The sequence below is a fragment of the Leptopilina boulardi genome, unplaced genomic scaffold, assembly GCF_019393585.1.
Source record: "Leptopilina boulardi isolate dan_hultmark-lab unplaced genomic scaffold, ZJU_Lbou_2.1 LbouV2_229, whole genome shotgun sequence".
Taxonomy (NCBI): domain Eukaryota; kingdom Metazoa; phylum Arthropoda; class Insecta; order Hymenoptera; family Figitidae; genus Leptopilina; species Leptopilina boulardi.
The window spans coordinates 2,740,413-2,757,659 of record NW_026137784.1 but is presented as its reverse complement, the minus strand read 5'-3'; the positions used below and the strand labels follow the sequence as shown (position 1 = coordinate 2,757,659).

At 25.7% G+C, this 17,247-nt stretch overlaps 1 protein-coding gene across 3 annotated transcripts in view; it reads right to left on the bottom strand.

Moving 5' to 3' along the window:
* LOC127280075 (neural-cadherin) overlaps nt 1-17,247 on the bottom strand; it is a 141,695-nt gene that overhangs the window by 97,642 nt on the left and 26,806 nt on the right. For all 3 annotated transcript variants that reach the window (XM_051302842.1, XM_051302838.1, XM_051302839.1), the window contains exon 2: nt 548-1,891. In XM_051302842.1, the coding sequence (XP_051158799.1) occupies nt 548-1,838 (1,291 nt within the window). In that variant the 5' untranslated portion in view covers nt 1,839-1,891. The remainder of the gene's footprint in view (nt 1-547; nt 1,892-17,247) is intronic.

Below are 17,247 nucleotides of genomic sequence, written 5' to 3'. Positions count from 1 at the left end.
TGCAAAATAATAATTTTAATTTCTGTTTTTAATTTTTCAGGTTTTTTTTTTGCATGATAATTATTATGAATTTAAGATTTATTATTCTAAATTACGAATATATTAAAATATTATGTTTGAATTTGAAAATAGAAATTTTTTTATAACCTAAAATTTACAAAAAAAAAATAATTTTTTAATTTACAATTATTATTTGATTTTAATTTTTACTATTAATTTTCTAGGTTTTTTCTGGATGATGAGGATTATTATTTTCAAAAGCCTGGTCTACCTCAACGCTATCAATTTTCAAAATGTGGAAAAATCAAAATATTGGAAAATTGTCCACTTCATTGATATGGTGAGTAACATTTTATTGTTTTTATATTGATGAAATAATAATACTTAAATTATTTTCTTAATAAATATTAAATAATTTATTAATATTAATTATTAATTAATATTGCTAGGTGATAAAATGGAATTTTTTTTTATATTAATTGCAAAACGAAAAAAAAAATCAAAAAGAAGAATATTCGAATCTCGTTTAAAAATAAATAGAAATTACCTGCATTGTGAATGGTAACCCAAAAATCAATTGTCTTCTCAGGACCAAGTTCCTCGTAGTCCCATTTTTGTTTGACTCGAACGGACCCATTTGATCCAACAGTGACCCATTTATTTTCATCTCGAATTTTGTATGTCTCTCTTTCGGTCTCTTTTTCGAGGTAAAAAGCAATTTTTCCCTCAATATCACCATCAGCTTCGGTAAATTCAATTTTCTTGGTTGGTCTAACAGCCCTTGTGACACGCCTCTTTTGAATTTTGTGGACCTCAGGCTCAATTGGAGCTGATGTCAACAATCTTACAATAACTCTTGCAGGAGCCATTGAAATTCGACTTGGTAATCGAAGATCGTGAGCTTCAACCAACAGCTGCCATTCTTCATCTTCATCAGCGGCAATTTCTGGTTCACCAGCCAATAGTAATTCACCAGTTTGTGGTACAATGATAACCATATTATTTGGCGTAAGCAATTTGTACGCCAATTTATCACCATCGGCATCAGTTGCAATAACTTTTCCAATTGTTGAAAATCTCTTCCAATGTGGTACAATATCTTTTGACAATGTTTTTAAATTAATTGGCGAAATTTCAAAAGTATAAATAGGATTTTCAAAAATAGGATTATTATCATTTTCATCGAGTACTTGAACAATTCCACTAATTTTTGATGAACTTATAAAATCATTGTCCGATGCGTGAATAACAATTTTATGAAATTTCTTTCTTTCACGATCCAATGGTTTTGTTGAAATAACACGTACACCTTGTTTATGATTTCTCAATGTTAGATTGTATCCTATTTCTTTGGTAATAATATCACTTAATACAAATGGTCGATCACCATCGTCCTCGGGTAAAATTGTATAATGTACAGGAAATTTACCACGTGCTCTTAAAATTGGAAAACCCTCGACCATCATTCCGGGCAGTGAATTTTCAAGTATTTCACCCTCGCCTAATTGATCGTGTGTAAATGTGAGCATATTTCTTCGATTAATCACATAAAGATGTAGATCATGTGTTTCAGTTTTATTTGCAAGTTCCTCGAGAACAACAAGATTCACTGGTCGATTAACCAATGGACCTAAATCGGATGTTGTCATGACAATTCCATTGTCAAGAACGGTGAAATATTTAGAGAAGCCAGTCTCCAATAATCGATAATTGGAATTGTGTTTGCCATTTTGAAAATGTGTCACCTCAAATCCAGGGTAGACATCGTGGGGCAGGACAGCCACCTTGGCACTGGCGATAGACGCCAGTAAAACTACGGTGACAGCTATGCACCACATCCTGGTGGGGGTGGGTTTAGAAGCCTTTACTAGATCATGAGTGATGATCTCTTCTGAAAAAAGACAAAAAAAATTGAAAAATTAATTTTAATTTTTAAAAAATCGTCATTTTACATAAATTGGAAAAAAAAATTTATTTCATTTAAATATTGAGATGGTATCAACGCAACAATTAAAAACAAAATTGTTAGAGTGAACAAAACAAATATTGTAATTTTTTACATTCAATTACTTTTTTTAAATTGAAATTTTTTTTGTACTTTGTTTTGAAAATTGGAAATTTTTTTTCTTTCCCTCGTTTATTTTCTATATAAAATTCTTTATTCAATTTGTTAGTTATTACATAATTTTTTTTATACATATTTTTTTACATATTAAAAAATTTTGTATATACAAAATAACAAGTTAAAAAAAATTTATGTACAAAATAACAAATTAAAAAAATATATTTTTTATGTAATAATAAATAAATTGAAAAAAAAAGTTTTATGTAAAAAATATAAAAGTAAAAAAAATAATTTTCAAAATAACAAACAAAAATTTGTTAATGCAAAAAAGAAATTAAATAAAAATTATAAATATAAATAATTAAAATAACTAAAGTTAACTTTTTTTATTATTAATTTAGTCTATTAATTTATCAATTAATATACTATATTTTTAATTATAAATTAAAAAGAAAAATTAATATTTATAATTGTGTCAATCTAACATTTTTTTTTTTTTGAAAAATTTTGTTGTAGTTTTGATACCGCCTCCAAATAATCGGATTACCTCAAATATTATCAAATAAAATATTTATTTATTTAGTTCAAATAAATATTTTAAGATATTTTTAATTTTTATTAAATATTTAGAGATGGTTTCAATTATTTGATTGAATAATAATTGAACTTAATTTTAATTATTTAATTAAATAATATTGGATAAAATTTTAATTATATTCGATTGAATAATTAAAGATATTTTCAATTATTATTTTAGCATTAAATATTTGAAGATAATTTAAATTATGATATTGATTATTTGGAAATAATTTTAATTAGAATTATTTTTATACTTTATTATATAATAAATTTTCTATATAATTTTTGTATTCAAAGTGTGCGGAGGTTAAAATAATGATAAGCCTTGAGATTAATTTAAAAGTATCAAGATATTAAATAATATAAGAAATGTTCAGATCAACTTTACGGTTCATTAAAAATGTTTTATAAAATTGAAATAAAAAAAAAAAGCACCTAGGATTAATAAATATGCCGCGGAGAACTGATTTAAAATGAAAAAGAAAACTCGTTAAAGTTTTTTATAACTCGTGAAAATTTATAATGAAATTTTCCAGTAAAATACATATATATATATATATATATATAAATTTAAAACATTTAGTTTTGGTTAATTAATCTTTCTAGTTTAAAAACAAATTACAATTTACATATATAAAAGTGAAAGCAAAATGAAGTAAAATGTTTCAAAAAAAAAAAATTATTTTCGCTTTTATTGAAAAGTTTTAAATTGCAAAGAGTGGACTTTTTGGAAATACAAATAAAATTCGGATTTAAATTGCTTTTCTATAATCTGAAAAATATTTTTTATCGTTTTAACGTTTGAACCATAAAATCGTAAATAACTGAAAAAAATTTATTTGATTCAAATAATAATCGGTTACTTGACTGTTATCAATTAAATGTTTCTTTGTATCAAATAATTTTTATTTATAACAAATAATTTTTATTTACATTAAATAATTTTTATTTTGTATCAAATAAATTTAAACCAATAATTTCTGTACTCGAAGCAAATAAAATTCAATTGACTTAGATAAAAATTATTTGGTTCAATGAAATATTTATTTATTTTATATATATTTATTTTTCAAGTAATGGATTATTTGAATCAAATAAATTTTTTTTAGCCTTTCTTGTATTTTTTGTTTAATAATATGAGTGTCAGATTTTTTTTTATGAATAATTCTTTTTAATTTTCAAAAATGCATTATTGTCCATATTTAAATCATATATACAAAGATCATCTTAAATAATGTAAATAACGGAACTGCTATCATGAATAGAACATAAGAGACAATTCACACATATATATATATAACATTGGAATGTTTACACATGAATATTACATAATGTACAACATAATCGGCTTTGAATAACTAACTCTTTCTCTCTCTCTCTCTCTCTCTCTCTTGGAAAATATACACAATTTGAATGCTATCATCATCAAGATACGTGTGAAAATTTCCACACATTCTCACAATATTTTTTGTCTATTTTAACCTCTATCACACTATAAAAAAAATGGTAATTCAATAGACATGAATTACCACACAAAATGTGCTATAAATTTACATAAATAATAATTGTGTCATTTACACCGCGTAGCAATTTTTTTTTTTTTTTTTTTTTTTTTATAAACAAATAATAAAAGCTGGAACATTTAATTTTTATCCCGCATTTGTTTGGAAATTCATTTCTCATGGGAGAAATGTTGATTTATAATTTATTCACTCTTGTTTTCCAAGTAAATATAAAACCGTCGGGTGCAATAAGTCAATTTTGGTGAACAATACATTTGATAAAAGTCCAATTAAACGTGCTGATGAAGTTTTTATGCGAAAAACAACAAGCTTTATTTTTAATTTATTCTCACTAAATCTAAATTAATTACAAAAATAACTAATTGTTTTGTTTTTTTCTATAGAATTTTATTTTATATGATTCTATAATATTTTATTAATATATTATATTATAAACGCGGAAAAAAAAAATTACCCAAAACAGTGAAATGTTACACTAGAATTTTTATTAATTTTAAGTTTTAATTTTTGTTTTAGTTAAATATTTGGGACGCATGATTATGTTCTAAAAATCATTAGTCATAATTTACATTTTATCGAATTTTATTTGTCCTAATTTTTTTTGAGCCGAATTTTAATTTGTTCAAAATAGCATTTGGCATAATTTTCATCAATTCGATTTTCTATATTGCAGAATTTTTATATAACCGAAAATTCACTCCACAGAATTTTTATTTCTTCGAATTTTTATTTGTCAGAATTTTTATTTGCTCGAATTTTCATTTAACATAATAGGCATTTTAAAGAATTTTCATTGGGTAGAATTTCATTGAATTGAATTTTCATTCAGATGAATTTGATTTTTTGATATAATTTTGATTTGATATAATTTCCATATAATCGATTTTTCATACTACAGAATTTTTACTTAACCAACAAATCATTTAATAGAATTTATAATTGATAGAATTTTCATTTGTCCGAAATTTTCAAATGACCGAAGCAACAATCGATTTTGGCGCGATTTTTAAAATCAACCAATCACAATTTTATGAATAATTTTTGATTGGTTGATTTTAAAAATCGCGCCGAAATCTTTCTGTCGATTGTTTGTTCGGCCATTTGAAAATTCGGACAAATGAAAATTCTATCAATTAGAAATTCTATGTAAAATGATTTCTCGGTTAAGTAAAAATTCTGTAGTATGAAAAATCGATTATATGGAAATTATATCAAATAATAATTCGAACAAATGAAAATTCATCTGAATGAAAATTCAATTCAATGAAATTCTACCCAATGAAAATTCTTTAAAATGCCTATTATGTTAAATGAAAATTCGAGCAAATAAAAATTATGCCAAATAAAAATTCGAAGAAATAAAAATTCTGTGGAGTGAATTTTCGGTTATATAAAAATTCTGCAATATAGAAAATCGGATTGATGAAAATTATGCCAAATGCTATTTAGAACAAATTAAAATTCGGCTCAAAACTAATTAGGACAAATAAAATTCGATAAAATGTAAATTATGACTAATGATTTTTAAAACATAATCATGTGTCCCAAATATTTCACTATTCTAGTTAAACGTTTCGCTGGTCCAGATGAAGTTTTTTTTTCGTGTATATTATATAATTATATATAATAATACATTTCGTGGAAAATTATTAATTATTAGTAAAAATAAAAAATAGAATTATCAGTTGTAGAAAATAAAAATTGAGAATTTTTTTTTTTTTTTTTTTTTTTTGAAATACTAGAATGACAATTTCAGAGATTGACAAAAGGGCATTGAAAATGATTTTATTCAAATTTCACGGTACGAGTGCAAAAACCACATAAACGAATTATTGAACATAATTACAAATCACAAATTGCTACCTTCGCACGAGCGTATTCAGCAATAGTATATAGTAGTCACTGCAATCAAGTGTCGCATAGTTAACAATGGTTTATACTCGGTACACGAACGCACCGGAAATAAGAACCAGCGCGTACGAATTTACTATTGTTATTTAGTAACCCTTCGTTCCGTTTTATTCCATTCTCGTCAGTCGAGACCGGACGTGAGGTCAGCCGCGGCTCGTTTAAGTTCCGAAGCCTCGAGTCAAAGGGGGAGAAAAGCAAAGAGAGAAAGAGAGAAGGCAAAACAAACTGACAATAATAATAATAATAATAATTCTCATAAAAGCGCCTCCTCATTGGTTTGAGGGGAGAAACACGGAGTCTGTGACTGAGTTGAAGATTCAGACGGGGGAAAAAGAAAAAAAAAAAAAAAAAAAAAGAGCGAGAGGGGAAAAAAAGAGAGTGAACTTCAGAATTACCAGACGGGAAGAGAATTGAAGGGAACCTTACAAAATAGAGGGGAGCGGAAGGAAAAAGGATACTTTATTAATTACTGACGCCTTGGGCACATTGCCACTTAGACACGAGTTAAAAAATACACACATACAGTGAGCTTATAATCGAGCAATGAGGCTTCAATTGTCTCTTGTTTCTTATATACGAAAGGCTTAAGTGTTACATTTCACGATTTGAAGACAAAAAGAATTTTTTGAAAAAAAAATTTATTAACACAAAAAAAGAAATTTGTTCGATTTAAAATTTTTGGTTCAATTGAATAATAAATTTTATTTGAAAAAACCAAGTTTTGAATTAACCAAATCTTTACACGTAGCTAAAGTACGCAACGTTTATATAAACAATTTTTAAAGAAATAATTTTTTAAAATGAAAAATTCTATAATTTTTTGCCTAAAAAATATTTCTTGTAGTTTTCATTAATCAACAAATTATAAAAAAATATTTTTTAGGCAAAAAATTATAGAATTTTTCATTTTAAAAATTTATTTCTTTAAAAATTGTTTATATAAACGTTGCGTACTTCAGCTTCGTATCTTTACGAGACTTTTTTTTTTATCGAAAGAGAGAGATATTTTGAATAAAATATTTATTTGATAATAGGTCAAATAATTGAGTATTTGAATTGAATAAATTTTTTTTTCAGCGAAGGATTCTGTTATTTTTCACGTTTATAAAGTTCTTATATATTTTTTCTTTTTTGCATAATTTTATCGGATGTGTATATATATACTTTCTCTAGTTACTCGTTGCAAGTCACTGGGTTTCAGAAAAGCAGTTACTTAATACATTTCAAAGCGGGAGGATTAGGTGTCGCATTTCAGGACTTAATGTTGGGACCCAGACTTTCGAAGCAGATGCTCGGAAACATTTTTTTTTTTTCTCTCCGCATCCTCTCGTGCCCTATAGTTTTCATTTGTCACTCCCTTTTTCTTTTAATCTCTTTGACATTTCAGGGATATTTCACACAAACGCATGGTTCCGGTATGTCTCTGCGGTCCCCCAAAAACTACGATACATATGATTAATTTTTTCATTTTTCATTCACGAAATCTTTTTTTTTAATTTGACAAAATTTGAATTTTGAACAATTACTATCGCATATTGAGTATAATTAAAATCATTTAAATAATAAAAATTATAATTGTTGCACTCAGGAAAGTTTTGTTTCAACTAAATATATATAATTAACAATTTTTGTGATTAATAGACAAAAAAAAATTTTAATATTTTTATTTATAATAAATTAATAACATCCGATAAATAAAGGCCAAAAGGAAAAATAAGAACTTTGTATAAATGTGAAAATAACAGAATCCTTTATAATGCGCAAATAGGTTTTTTTTTTTGTAGTGAAAACAGTAAACAAATTAGAAAAAACGGAAATTGATAAAAAGGAGGGAAAAAAAGAATTTTAAAATAATCTGGTAATGTAAAATTGAAGAAAAAAAATAAAATAATAGCCGGTAAATAAGAATCATAAAATATAAGAAATAAAAAGCAAATTTTTTCCCTATACTTGGTTGAGAGAAAAAGAAAATAATTTTCTTTCTTTTCGCAATAAATATAAAAGAATTCGCTGTGGATTTGTCATAAATATCACTCAATTTGTCAAAGAATATGACATGTAGCGAGAAAAGTTTACATTTCTGAAAATAGTTATATATATATATATATATGCAACTTGTCTTTAGCGAGAAACCTTTTTCCGATTTTTCTCTCTGCGAAAGTTTTTAAACTTTGGGGCTTTAAGCCATAAGCTTCCATCAGACGGGTAAAATCTAAAACGAAAACATCTGTATTGCGTCCGTTCTTGTTCTTCTCTCACGTCATTTTGGCACATCCTCTCTTTCCCTCTCTCTCTCTTTTTCTTCTCTTAAAGAAATCGTCTTTGTCTGCCGGAAATAAATCCATACCAAGAAACAAATAATTTTTCCTTTCAAAATTATTTTTTTCTGTATAAATGTTTATTGTTCTAAATTCCTGATAATAAATTATCTGGAATATATTATTATTATAAATAATAATAATAATTATTAATATTATTATTATTATTATTATTATTATATAATAATAATAATTTTTTTATTGTTATATTTATTATTATTTTTTTTTAAATTTTTATTATTTTTATTGATAAGTTGACAAATATTTTTTCTCAAACAATAAACGAATTATTGGATATTTATAATATGTAAAAAAAAATTTTTTTTGATTCTTGTACGTCAACGACAAATGGCGACTATGCATATACAGGTGCAAATCTACCGCCGCTGCGGGATGAAAATAAATCTTGCGCGATAATAGGCTTATGTCGCTGGCTTTTATACTGCCCAAACGCTCCACGCATGACCACAAAAAAAAATATATTCCCTACTATCAAATGCCTAACAATTTCTCTGAAAGCCCCTACACTCAAAAAAAAGAGAAGAAATGTAAACTGAATTTATACACTCACATTTTTTTTTTTTTGGTCCACTATAAAATCACAATTGTATATATAGAAATTTAGTTTATTATTTAGCTTATATCGATGAAATTATTTAGTTTAAGATATTCCAAAGTTTAGGAGATTTGTAAGTTCAGGATATTCCAAAGTTAATCAGAGTATTAAGTTTTGGATATTCCGAAGTTTAGAATAGTTTAAATTTCAAAGATATTCCAAAATTTAGCAGATGAATAAGTGTCGAATATTCCAAAGTTCAGGAAGTTAATAAGTTTCGAATATTCCAAAGTTTGGGAGATTAATAAGTTTTGGATATTCCAAAGTTCAGGAGATTAGTAAGTTCAGGATATTCCAAAGTTTATGAGAGTATTAAGTTTTGGATATTCCGAAGTTTAGGATAGTTTAAATTCCAAGGATATTCCAAAGTTTGGGAGATTAATAAGTTTTTGGATATTCCGAAGTTTAGGATAGTTTAAATTTCAAAGATATTCCAAAATTTAGCAGATGAATAACTGTCGAATATTCTAAAGTTTAGGAAGTTAATAAGTTTTGAATAATCCAAAGTTTGGAAGATTAATAAGTTTTGGATATTCCAAAGTTTAGGAGATTAGTAAGTTCAGGATAATCCAAAGTTTATGAGAGTATTAAGTTTTGGATATTCCAAAGTTTAGGATAGTTTAAATTCCAAGGGTATTCCAAAGTTTATCAGATGAATCAATGTCAAATCTTCCAAAGTTCAGGAAGTTAAAAAGTTTCGAATATTCCAAAGTTTGGGAGATTAATAAGTTTTGGATATTCCAAAGTTTAGGAGATTAGTAAGTTCAGGATATTCCAAAGTTAATGAGAGTATTAAGTTTTAGAAATTCCGAAGTTTAGGACAGTTTAAATTTCAAGGGTATTCCAAAGTTTAGCAGATGAATAAGTGTCGAATATTCCAAAGTTTAGGAAGTTAATAAGTTTCGAATATTCCAAAGTTTGGGAGATTAATAAATTTTGGATATTCCAAAGTTTAGGAGATTAGTAAACTTCGGATATTCCAAAGTTTAAGATATACTATTAAGTTCCGGATATTAAAAATTTCATAATATTTTTAAATTTCAGGATATTCCAAAGTTTAGAAAAATTATAAGTTCAGGATATTTCAAAGTTTTCTTTAAATCAATAATTGGAATAAAAAATCATAATTCTTTTCCCTTTTTTTCTATTGAAATTGAAATAACACATTTCTTTTTTTTTAAATTCCTAATTATATTAAAATGCGATAAAATCCAGAGCACTTGATTTTAGATTTGTCATTCTTATTAATCGCCAAGTGTGACAATTTTCCGGGATAATCTTATTCTCAGTTTCTCCTTTCTCATCTATAAAAGGAACCTCGAGAGATCTTAACGAGATGTCGTTCAAGCAGTGACTTAATATTAGCTCAGCTTAAAATCGATTTTTTCCGCGCTGTTAATTTCAATTCTAGACAATTAATCGGATTGTAAAAAAAATTTTACATTTAATCCGCCGAAAATAATAATGCTTATTTTTTGACGTTTCTTTTTTTTTTTTTAATTAGGCATTTATTGTTCTTTATTTTTTTCAATAAAATATTTATTGTTCTTTAAAAATTATTTTTAGTGTTTTAAATATATATGTTTTTTTTTTTGCAGGCGAGAGGAGATGTCATCATTTGAGAACAACTTAAGGATGACAATATTGGAAGCAGGGCTGATGATTTTAAGGTAGGAAAAAATGATTATTTTTATATTAATTGTAGTAAAAAATATTTTTTATTATAAAAAAAAAAAAAATGAAAAATGCTAGACGAAATAATATATTAAAAAGGGGAAAATATTTTTCCACGATATATAAGAAAGAATAATGATTATTTGAGGAATGGAATTGTTGACTAAGAATTTGTTAAAGCATGCGAATCATGCATTAAGTAAATGGGATCACTGTGTCTGGTTTTCAGACATAGAAGGGGATAAATCGATATTTCAACCACCCTCGTTATTTCCTTTAACAAAGTGATATATCAACACGAAAGGAAAATATTATAATAAAAAGTATATTTTAGTTAAATTCTATTAATTTTATCATTATTTTAAAAAGAAAAAAAAAATATTCTTATTAAAGAAAAATTAAAAACAATTTTTTTTTATCCTTTCCTTAGCACAAGATATAGAAAGATATAAATTTGATTTTTTATTCAATTATATAATTTCAATATAATTATAGGTAACTATAATTAGATTTTTCTTTCTCATTGCTCTTATAGTAGAATATTTTCTTTTGAGAAAAAATATTAGCTTTGAAAGATGTTAAAAACGCAAAAAAAAAAGAGCATCGTGTGCATTCTGGTCATTACATTTGCAAGAAAATGGCTTAGTATTCAAATAGCAATTGTATTCTTCTGAAGAGAGAAAACAAAGGTTTACGAACGTTGCATTTTAAAAAAATTAAATTTAAAAAAGAAATAACCTAGAGAGAGAGAGAGAGAAAAAAAAAACCCTTTTATAATTTTTTTTTTTATCATTCGTTAAATTTTAATGTCGAGAATAAAACGTTAAATACGTGAATAAATTTTGTCTGCAAGTAGAATATAAATTTTGAAAAACTATTTTGTAGATGAAAAATTGTTTTTAATCTTTCTTTTCTTAAAGAAAATTTTTTTTATTTACTAAATAAATTAAAAATTTATTATTAATAAATTATTAGATAAATCATAACGAAATAGATGAAATAATATAGTAGCAGAAAAAATTTTCTAATTAAACTTGCTACAGTTCAGAAGAGGATTCTGATCCTTCTCAATTTCCGAAGTAAAAGTCACAAATAAAGAGAGAAAAAAAAAAAGTATATTTGAATCAGATCTATTGGAAAACTGCGAACTTATATGATTTATGAATGTTTAGGGAAAAGAGAAATAAATTGGAAAAAGAAGTTTCTTGAAAAATAATGTCCCTTTGAAAATAGTATACAGTAGAATTATTTTCAGTCCGATGAATTTAATCCGGATGTTAACTTGGATAAATGGACATTCGAGCGACATTCACACGAACTTAATATTCGTTAAAATAAACTACAATCTACGCGTATATATATATATGAAAATAAGCAATGGGAATTCAACACAAACAGACACAAATATATATATAGAAAACAGGATGAGAAATTTCTAATTGCAGTGTCGCATTTCCATGGTTAATAAACTTGTATAGCAACATTTGTGTAATTAAAGATCCTCCAACAAAGCATTTTTAATGGTAATCTAATTTTCGCAAACAGGAAAATAATATTAGCGAAATGAAATTTAAAAGTACAAAATCGCGACCCCACATAAATATATACATATATATGTTCTGAAATTATTTTATGCTTTCAAACAAGTTGAAACATATTTCAAAGTTTAGAATATTTTCTGCGGGAGTAGGATATTTCATAATTTGTTAATTATTATAAAATTTAGGATGTTGATAACTAAATTTACTACAAAAATTATTTTTCCGTTAAGTATGTTATTGGCGTTTGAAATTTTTTATTCGTTTTAATTTGAGGATACATTTTTAAAGTACAAATTAAAGTTTAGGATATTTTCAAGTCAAAAACTATCCAAAGTTTAGGATATTTTTAAGTTTAAGATATTTCAAGTTGAGAATATTTCCCAATTAAGAATATTCCAAAGTTTTAAATACTTTCCAAGTAGAAGATATTCCAAAGTTTAGGATAATTTAAAATTTCTGTTTTCAAGTTGAAGATATTCCAAAGTTTAGCATATTTTAAAGATAATAACTATTTAAAGTTTAGGATATTTGTAGTTTTAATATATTCCAAAGTTTTTAAAGATATTTTTAAGTATTTCAAAGTTTAGGAAACTCTTAAAATTTTTGTTTTCAAGTTGAAGATATTTTTCTGTTTAAGATATTCCAAATTGAAGATATTTCCCAATTAAGAATATTCCAAAGTTTTAAATACTTTCCAAGTTTAAGATATTCCAAAGTTTAGGGTAATTAAAATTTTCTGTTTTCAAGTTGAAGATATTCCAAAGTTTAGGATAATTAAAAATTTCTGTTCCCAAGTTGAAGATATTCCAAAGTTTAGGATAATTAAAAATTTCTGTTTCCAAGTTGAAGATATTCCAAAGTTTAGCATATTTTAAAGATAAAAACTATTTAAAGTTTAGGATATTTGTAGTTTTAATATATTCCAAAGTTTTTAAAGATATTTTTAAGTATTCCAAAGTTTAGGAAACTCTTAAAATTTTTGTTTTCAAGTTGAAGATATTCCAAATTGAAGATATTCCAAATTGAAGATATTGCCCAATTTAGAATATTCCAAAGTTTTGAATACTTTCAAGTTTAAGATAATCCAAAGTTAGTTTCCAAATTAAAGATATTTCAAAGTTAAAAACTATATCCAAAGTTTAGGATACTTTTAAATTTAAGATATTCCAAAGTTTTGGATCATATTTTTCAGTTTAGAATACAAATTCAAAATTTTAGAATTCTTTTAAGTTTAGGATAGTTTTTATAAATTGAGAACAACCCGAAGACATATAGCAAATGAAAAAACATTAAATTGAATTTGTTACCAACAATTAGAAACAAAAACATAAATTTAATTTTGAAGAATAGAAAGAAAAAAGTTGAGGAAAAAAAAAGTTTCATATTACACACGCGTTCATCTCGATGCGGCAGGGCTTCTTTTTCAGAATTTTTGAACCTATATATATATATATATAGCGTGCGACGTCTCTGGAAACTGTAAAAAGTTCATCTCGTGGTGAAAATGGAATTGCTGGTGCGGCAAATGGGATGAGAAATTTTAACAGAATCATCAATTTAAGTCGTGTTTTCTCGTGAAAGTGCTGGGCCAGCTATTATGGCAAACACAGTGAATTTTTATCTTTCCATTTCAACACATTTAATAACGTCAAAGCTTTGTGTTTTTTTTATTGCCTACTTAAGAAAATGGTGTGAAGAAAAAACTATATGAAAGAGAGAGAGAGAGAAAGAAAAAGAAGGGAAAAAAAGTAGAAGAGATAAATGAAGGAGTGCAAATGCCAATTGTCACAATCAGACTTAACGTGCATAATGCTCATGAAGATGACATCTCCCGTTGAAACAAACACACCTACGCCCTTATTGTATGTTTTATAAACGTGAAGAGATGAACGTCAAACGATTTTGTGGGCATTTAAGGTCAAGTCATAAAGGTTAAAGGGCAAAACTTTATTACCGTTTCGAATGCAATTAAGTTAAAAATAAAAAAAATTTAATTCAATTTTTAAATTCTTTATTGATACTTTTAAATTCTGATACTCGGTTTTTTAATTTGCTGGATTTTATTGATTTTATTTTGGTATATGTTAAATTTAGAATTCCAGTGAGTTCCTGATGAGTAGAAATTGATATTTTTTTGTGTAAGATATTCCAAAGTTTAGAGATATTCCAAAATGTAGGATACTCTCAAATTAAAGGTTATTTCGAAGTTTAGGATACTATCAAATTAAAGGATATTCCAAAGTTTAGGATACTTTCAAGTGTAAAATATTCCAAAGTTTAGGATAACTTTCAATTTAAAAATATTCCAAAGTATAGGATATTTTTAAGTTTATAATATTCCAATGTTTGGGATTTTATTAAGTTATTCCAAAGTTAAGGATACTTTAAAAATAAAGATATTCCAAAGTTTAGGATGTTTTCAAGTTAATGATAATACAAAGTTTAGGATTTTGTTTAGTTATTCCAAAGTTAAAGATACTTTTAAATTAAAAATATTCCAAAATTTAAGGTACTTTAAAATTAAAAATATTCCAAAGTTTAGGATACCTTCAATTTTAAAATATGCTAAAATTTAATTTTTTAAATTATGTTATTCCAAAGTTTAGGATATATTAAAATTAAAGATATGCCAAAGTTTAGAATATCTTTAAGTTTAATATATTCCAAAATTTTTAGGATATTTTCAAGTTAAGGATATTCCAATGTTTAGCATTTTATTTACTTATTTCAAAGTTTAGGATACCTAAAAATTAAGAATATTCCAAAGTTTAGGATATTTGTAAATTAGATTATAGGTGTTTCTGCAAAACAAAAAAATTTATTTTGGACAATAAAATAAAAATTTTTGTAAAAATTTTATATATTAACGCGTTATTTATGTGTTGAAAAATTTGTGAATTGTAACTTTGTGTTAAGGATGCGCAAGTTTACAAAGGCGAGAAGCCGGACATATAGTCTACGTTTGAAAGGGGTTAATGAGGGGTTACTTGGATGAGCACGTTTCCATGAGTCGTGACAACCGACAGTCAAAGAGGAAAGTCCGATCGATTACCTCGAGCAGGATGAACTCGTCATAAGTTTACGCCAACCGTCCCCTTTGGAATTTCGCCCTTTTCCCATCCACAAGAGATGATGTCTCTTGAAAGTAAATCATTAGGAAAGATGTGCAAAAAAAAAAAATAATATCTTTCTTTTCATCTAATAAAAAAACATGGAAATTTTTTAGGATTTTCTTTGGCTAAAGTTATTTTTTGATTTGAAGAAATTTACCAGTTTTATAATATTCCAAAGTTTAGGATACTTTCGTGTTTTAATATTCCCAAGTTTAGAGAATTTTTAAGTTGAGGATATTCCAAAGTTTTAGATTTTGTTAAGTTATGGTAAAGTTTAGGATCCTTTAAAATTAAGGATTATCCAAAGTTTAGGATATTCTAAATTTTAGGATACTTTCAGATTTAAGTTATTCCAAAGTAGAAGGATGCTTTAAAATAAAGGATTATCCAAAGTTTAGGATATTCCAAATTTTAGGATACCTTCAGATTTAAGTTATTCCAAAATGAAAGGATGCTTTAAAATAAAGGATTATCCAAAGTTTAGGATATTTCAAATTTTAGAATGATTTCAGAATTAAGTTATTCCAAAGTTTAAGATTCTTTCGTGTTTTAATATTCCAAAGTTTAGAAATTTTTAAATTGAGGATATTCCAAAGTTTAAGATTTTGTTAAGTTATACCAAAGTTTAGGATTTTTTAAATTAAGGATTATCCAAAGTTTAGGATATTTCAAATTTTAGAATACTTTCAGATTTAAGTTATTCCAAAGTAGAAGGATCCTTTAAAATTAAGGATTATCTAAAGTTAAGGATATTCCAAATTTTAGAATGCTTTCAGAATTAAGTTATTCCAAAGTTTAGGATTCTTTCGTGTTTTAACATTCCAAAGTTTAGAACATTTTTAAATTTAGGATATTTCAAAGTTTAAGATTTTAAGTTATGGTAAAATTTAGAATACTTTACAATTAAGGATATTCTAAAGTTTAGGATATTCCAAATTTTAGGATGCTTTCAGATTTAAGTTATTTTTGTTTTACAAAATTCATCTTCGTTTGTTTCTTTTATCATCCAATTATTTGTATTTCAAATTAATAGTTTTTGAGAGCATCTAACTTGAAATTTCATAAGACGAAAACTTTACACTTCTGTTTGGAGAGAATCTTGAAAGTTGAAAGCCGAAAATTCAGAACTTCAAATACAGACAAATTGACACTTATGTCGTGCGGGACAATTTTGTTTTTGAAAGTGCTCTTATTAACATATATACATTTTCTTTTAATTTTCATTCGAGGCTTATAAATTTAATAATTATATTTAAATTACAATTTGTTTAATTTTATTTATACTATAAATATTATTTATATTATTTTATAGTTTTTAATTATATAGTTCATTTTTCTTTTCTTTATTGGGGGGAGAAAAAAATAACAAAATTAATTTTGCTTCTACTACGCCTCGAGCAAGGCAAACCCTTTTATTATTTCTTCTATTTTTCATCTATAAACCAACACGATAGATATAAATCAAGCATTATAACACCTGAAAAATGATTCAAAATCCGCTTCCAATTTCAAATATTTATCTAGTGTATGATTATTTTTTTTTGCCCAAGGATTTTTTTTTTAAAAAAAGAGGAGAATCGATTTCAAGAGGGGTTTCGTCTTCTCGATTGATCAGAAAACTTTTGTGTAAAAGACTTTCGATATATCGCACGCCGAATTGAATGGGTATATTTAAGCGGGTATTATGTGCAGGTCAGACCTATTGAATCGTGGCGTGAAAATCGGCTGAGCCAAAAAATTGTATAGAAGAACTGTAGGTCGTCTTTTTATATATATATATATATGGACCTCACGCCAAAGTATCTGCAAAGGGGAGAGGGGATGCTAGAATAGACAGTTTGAAAATAGAGGGAGGAGGGATAAACGATTTTTCGAATGGCACAAACAGACGTTCTTCTATATATATA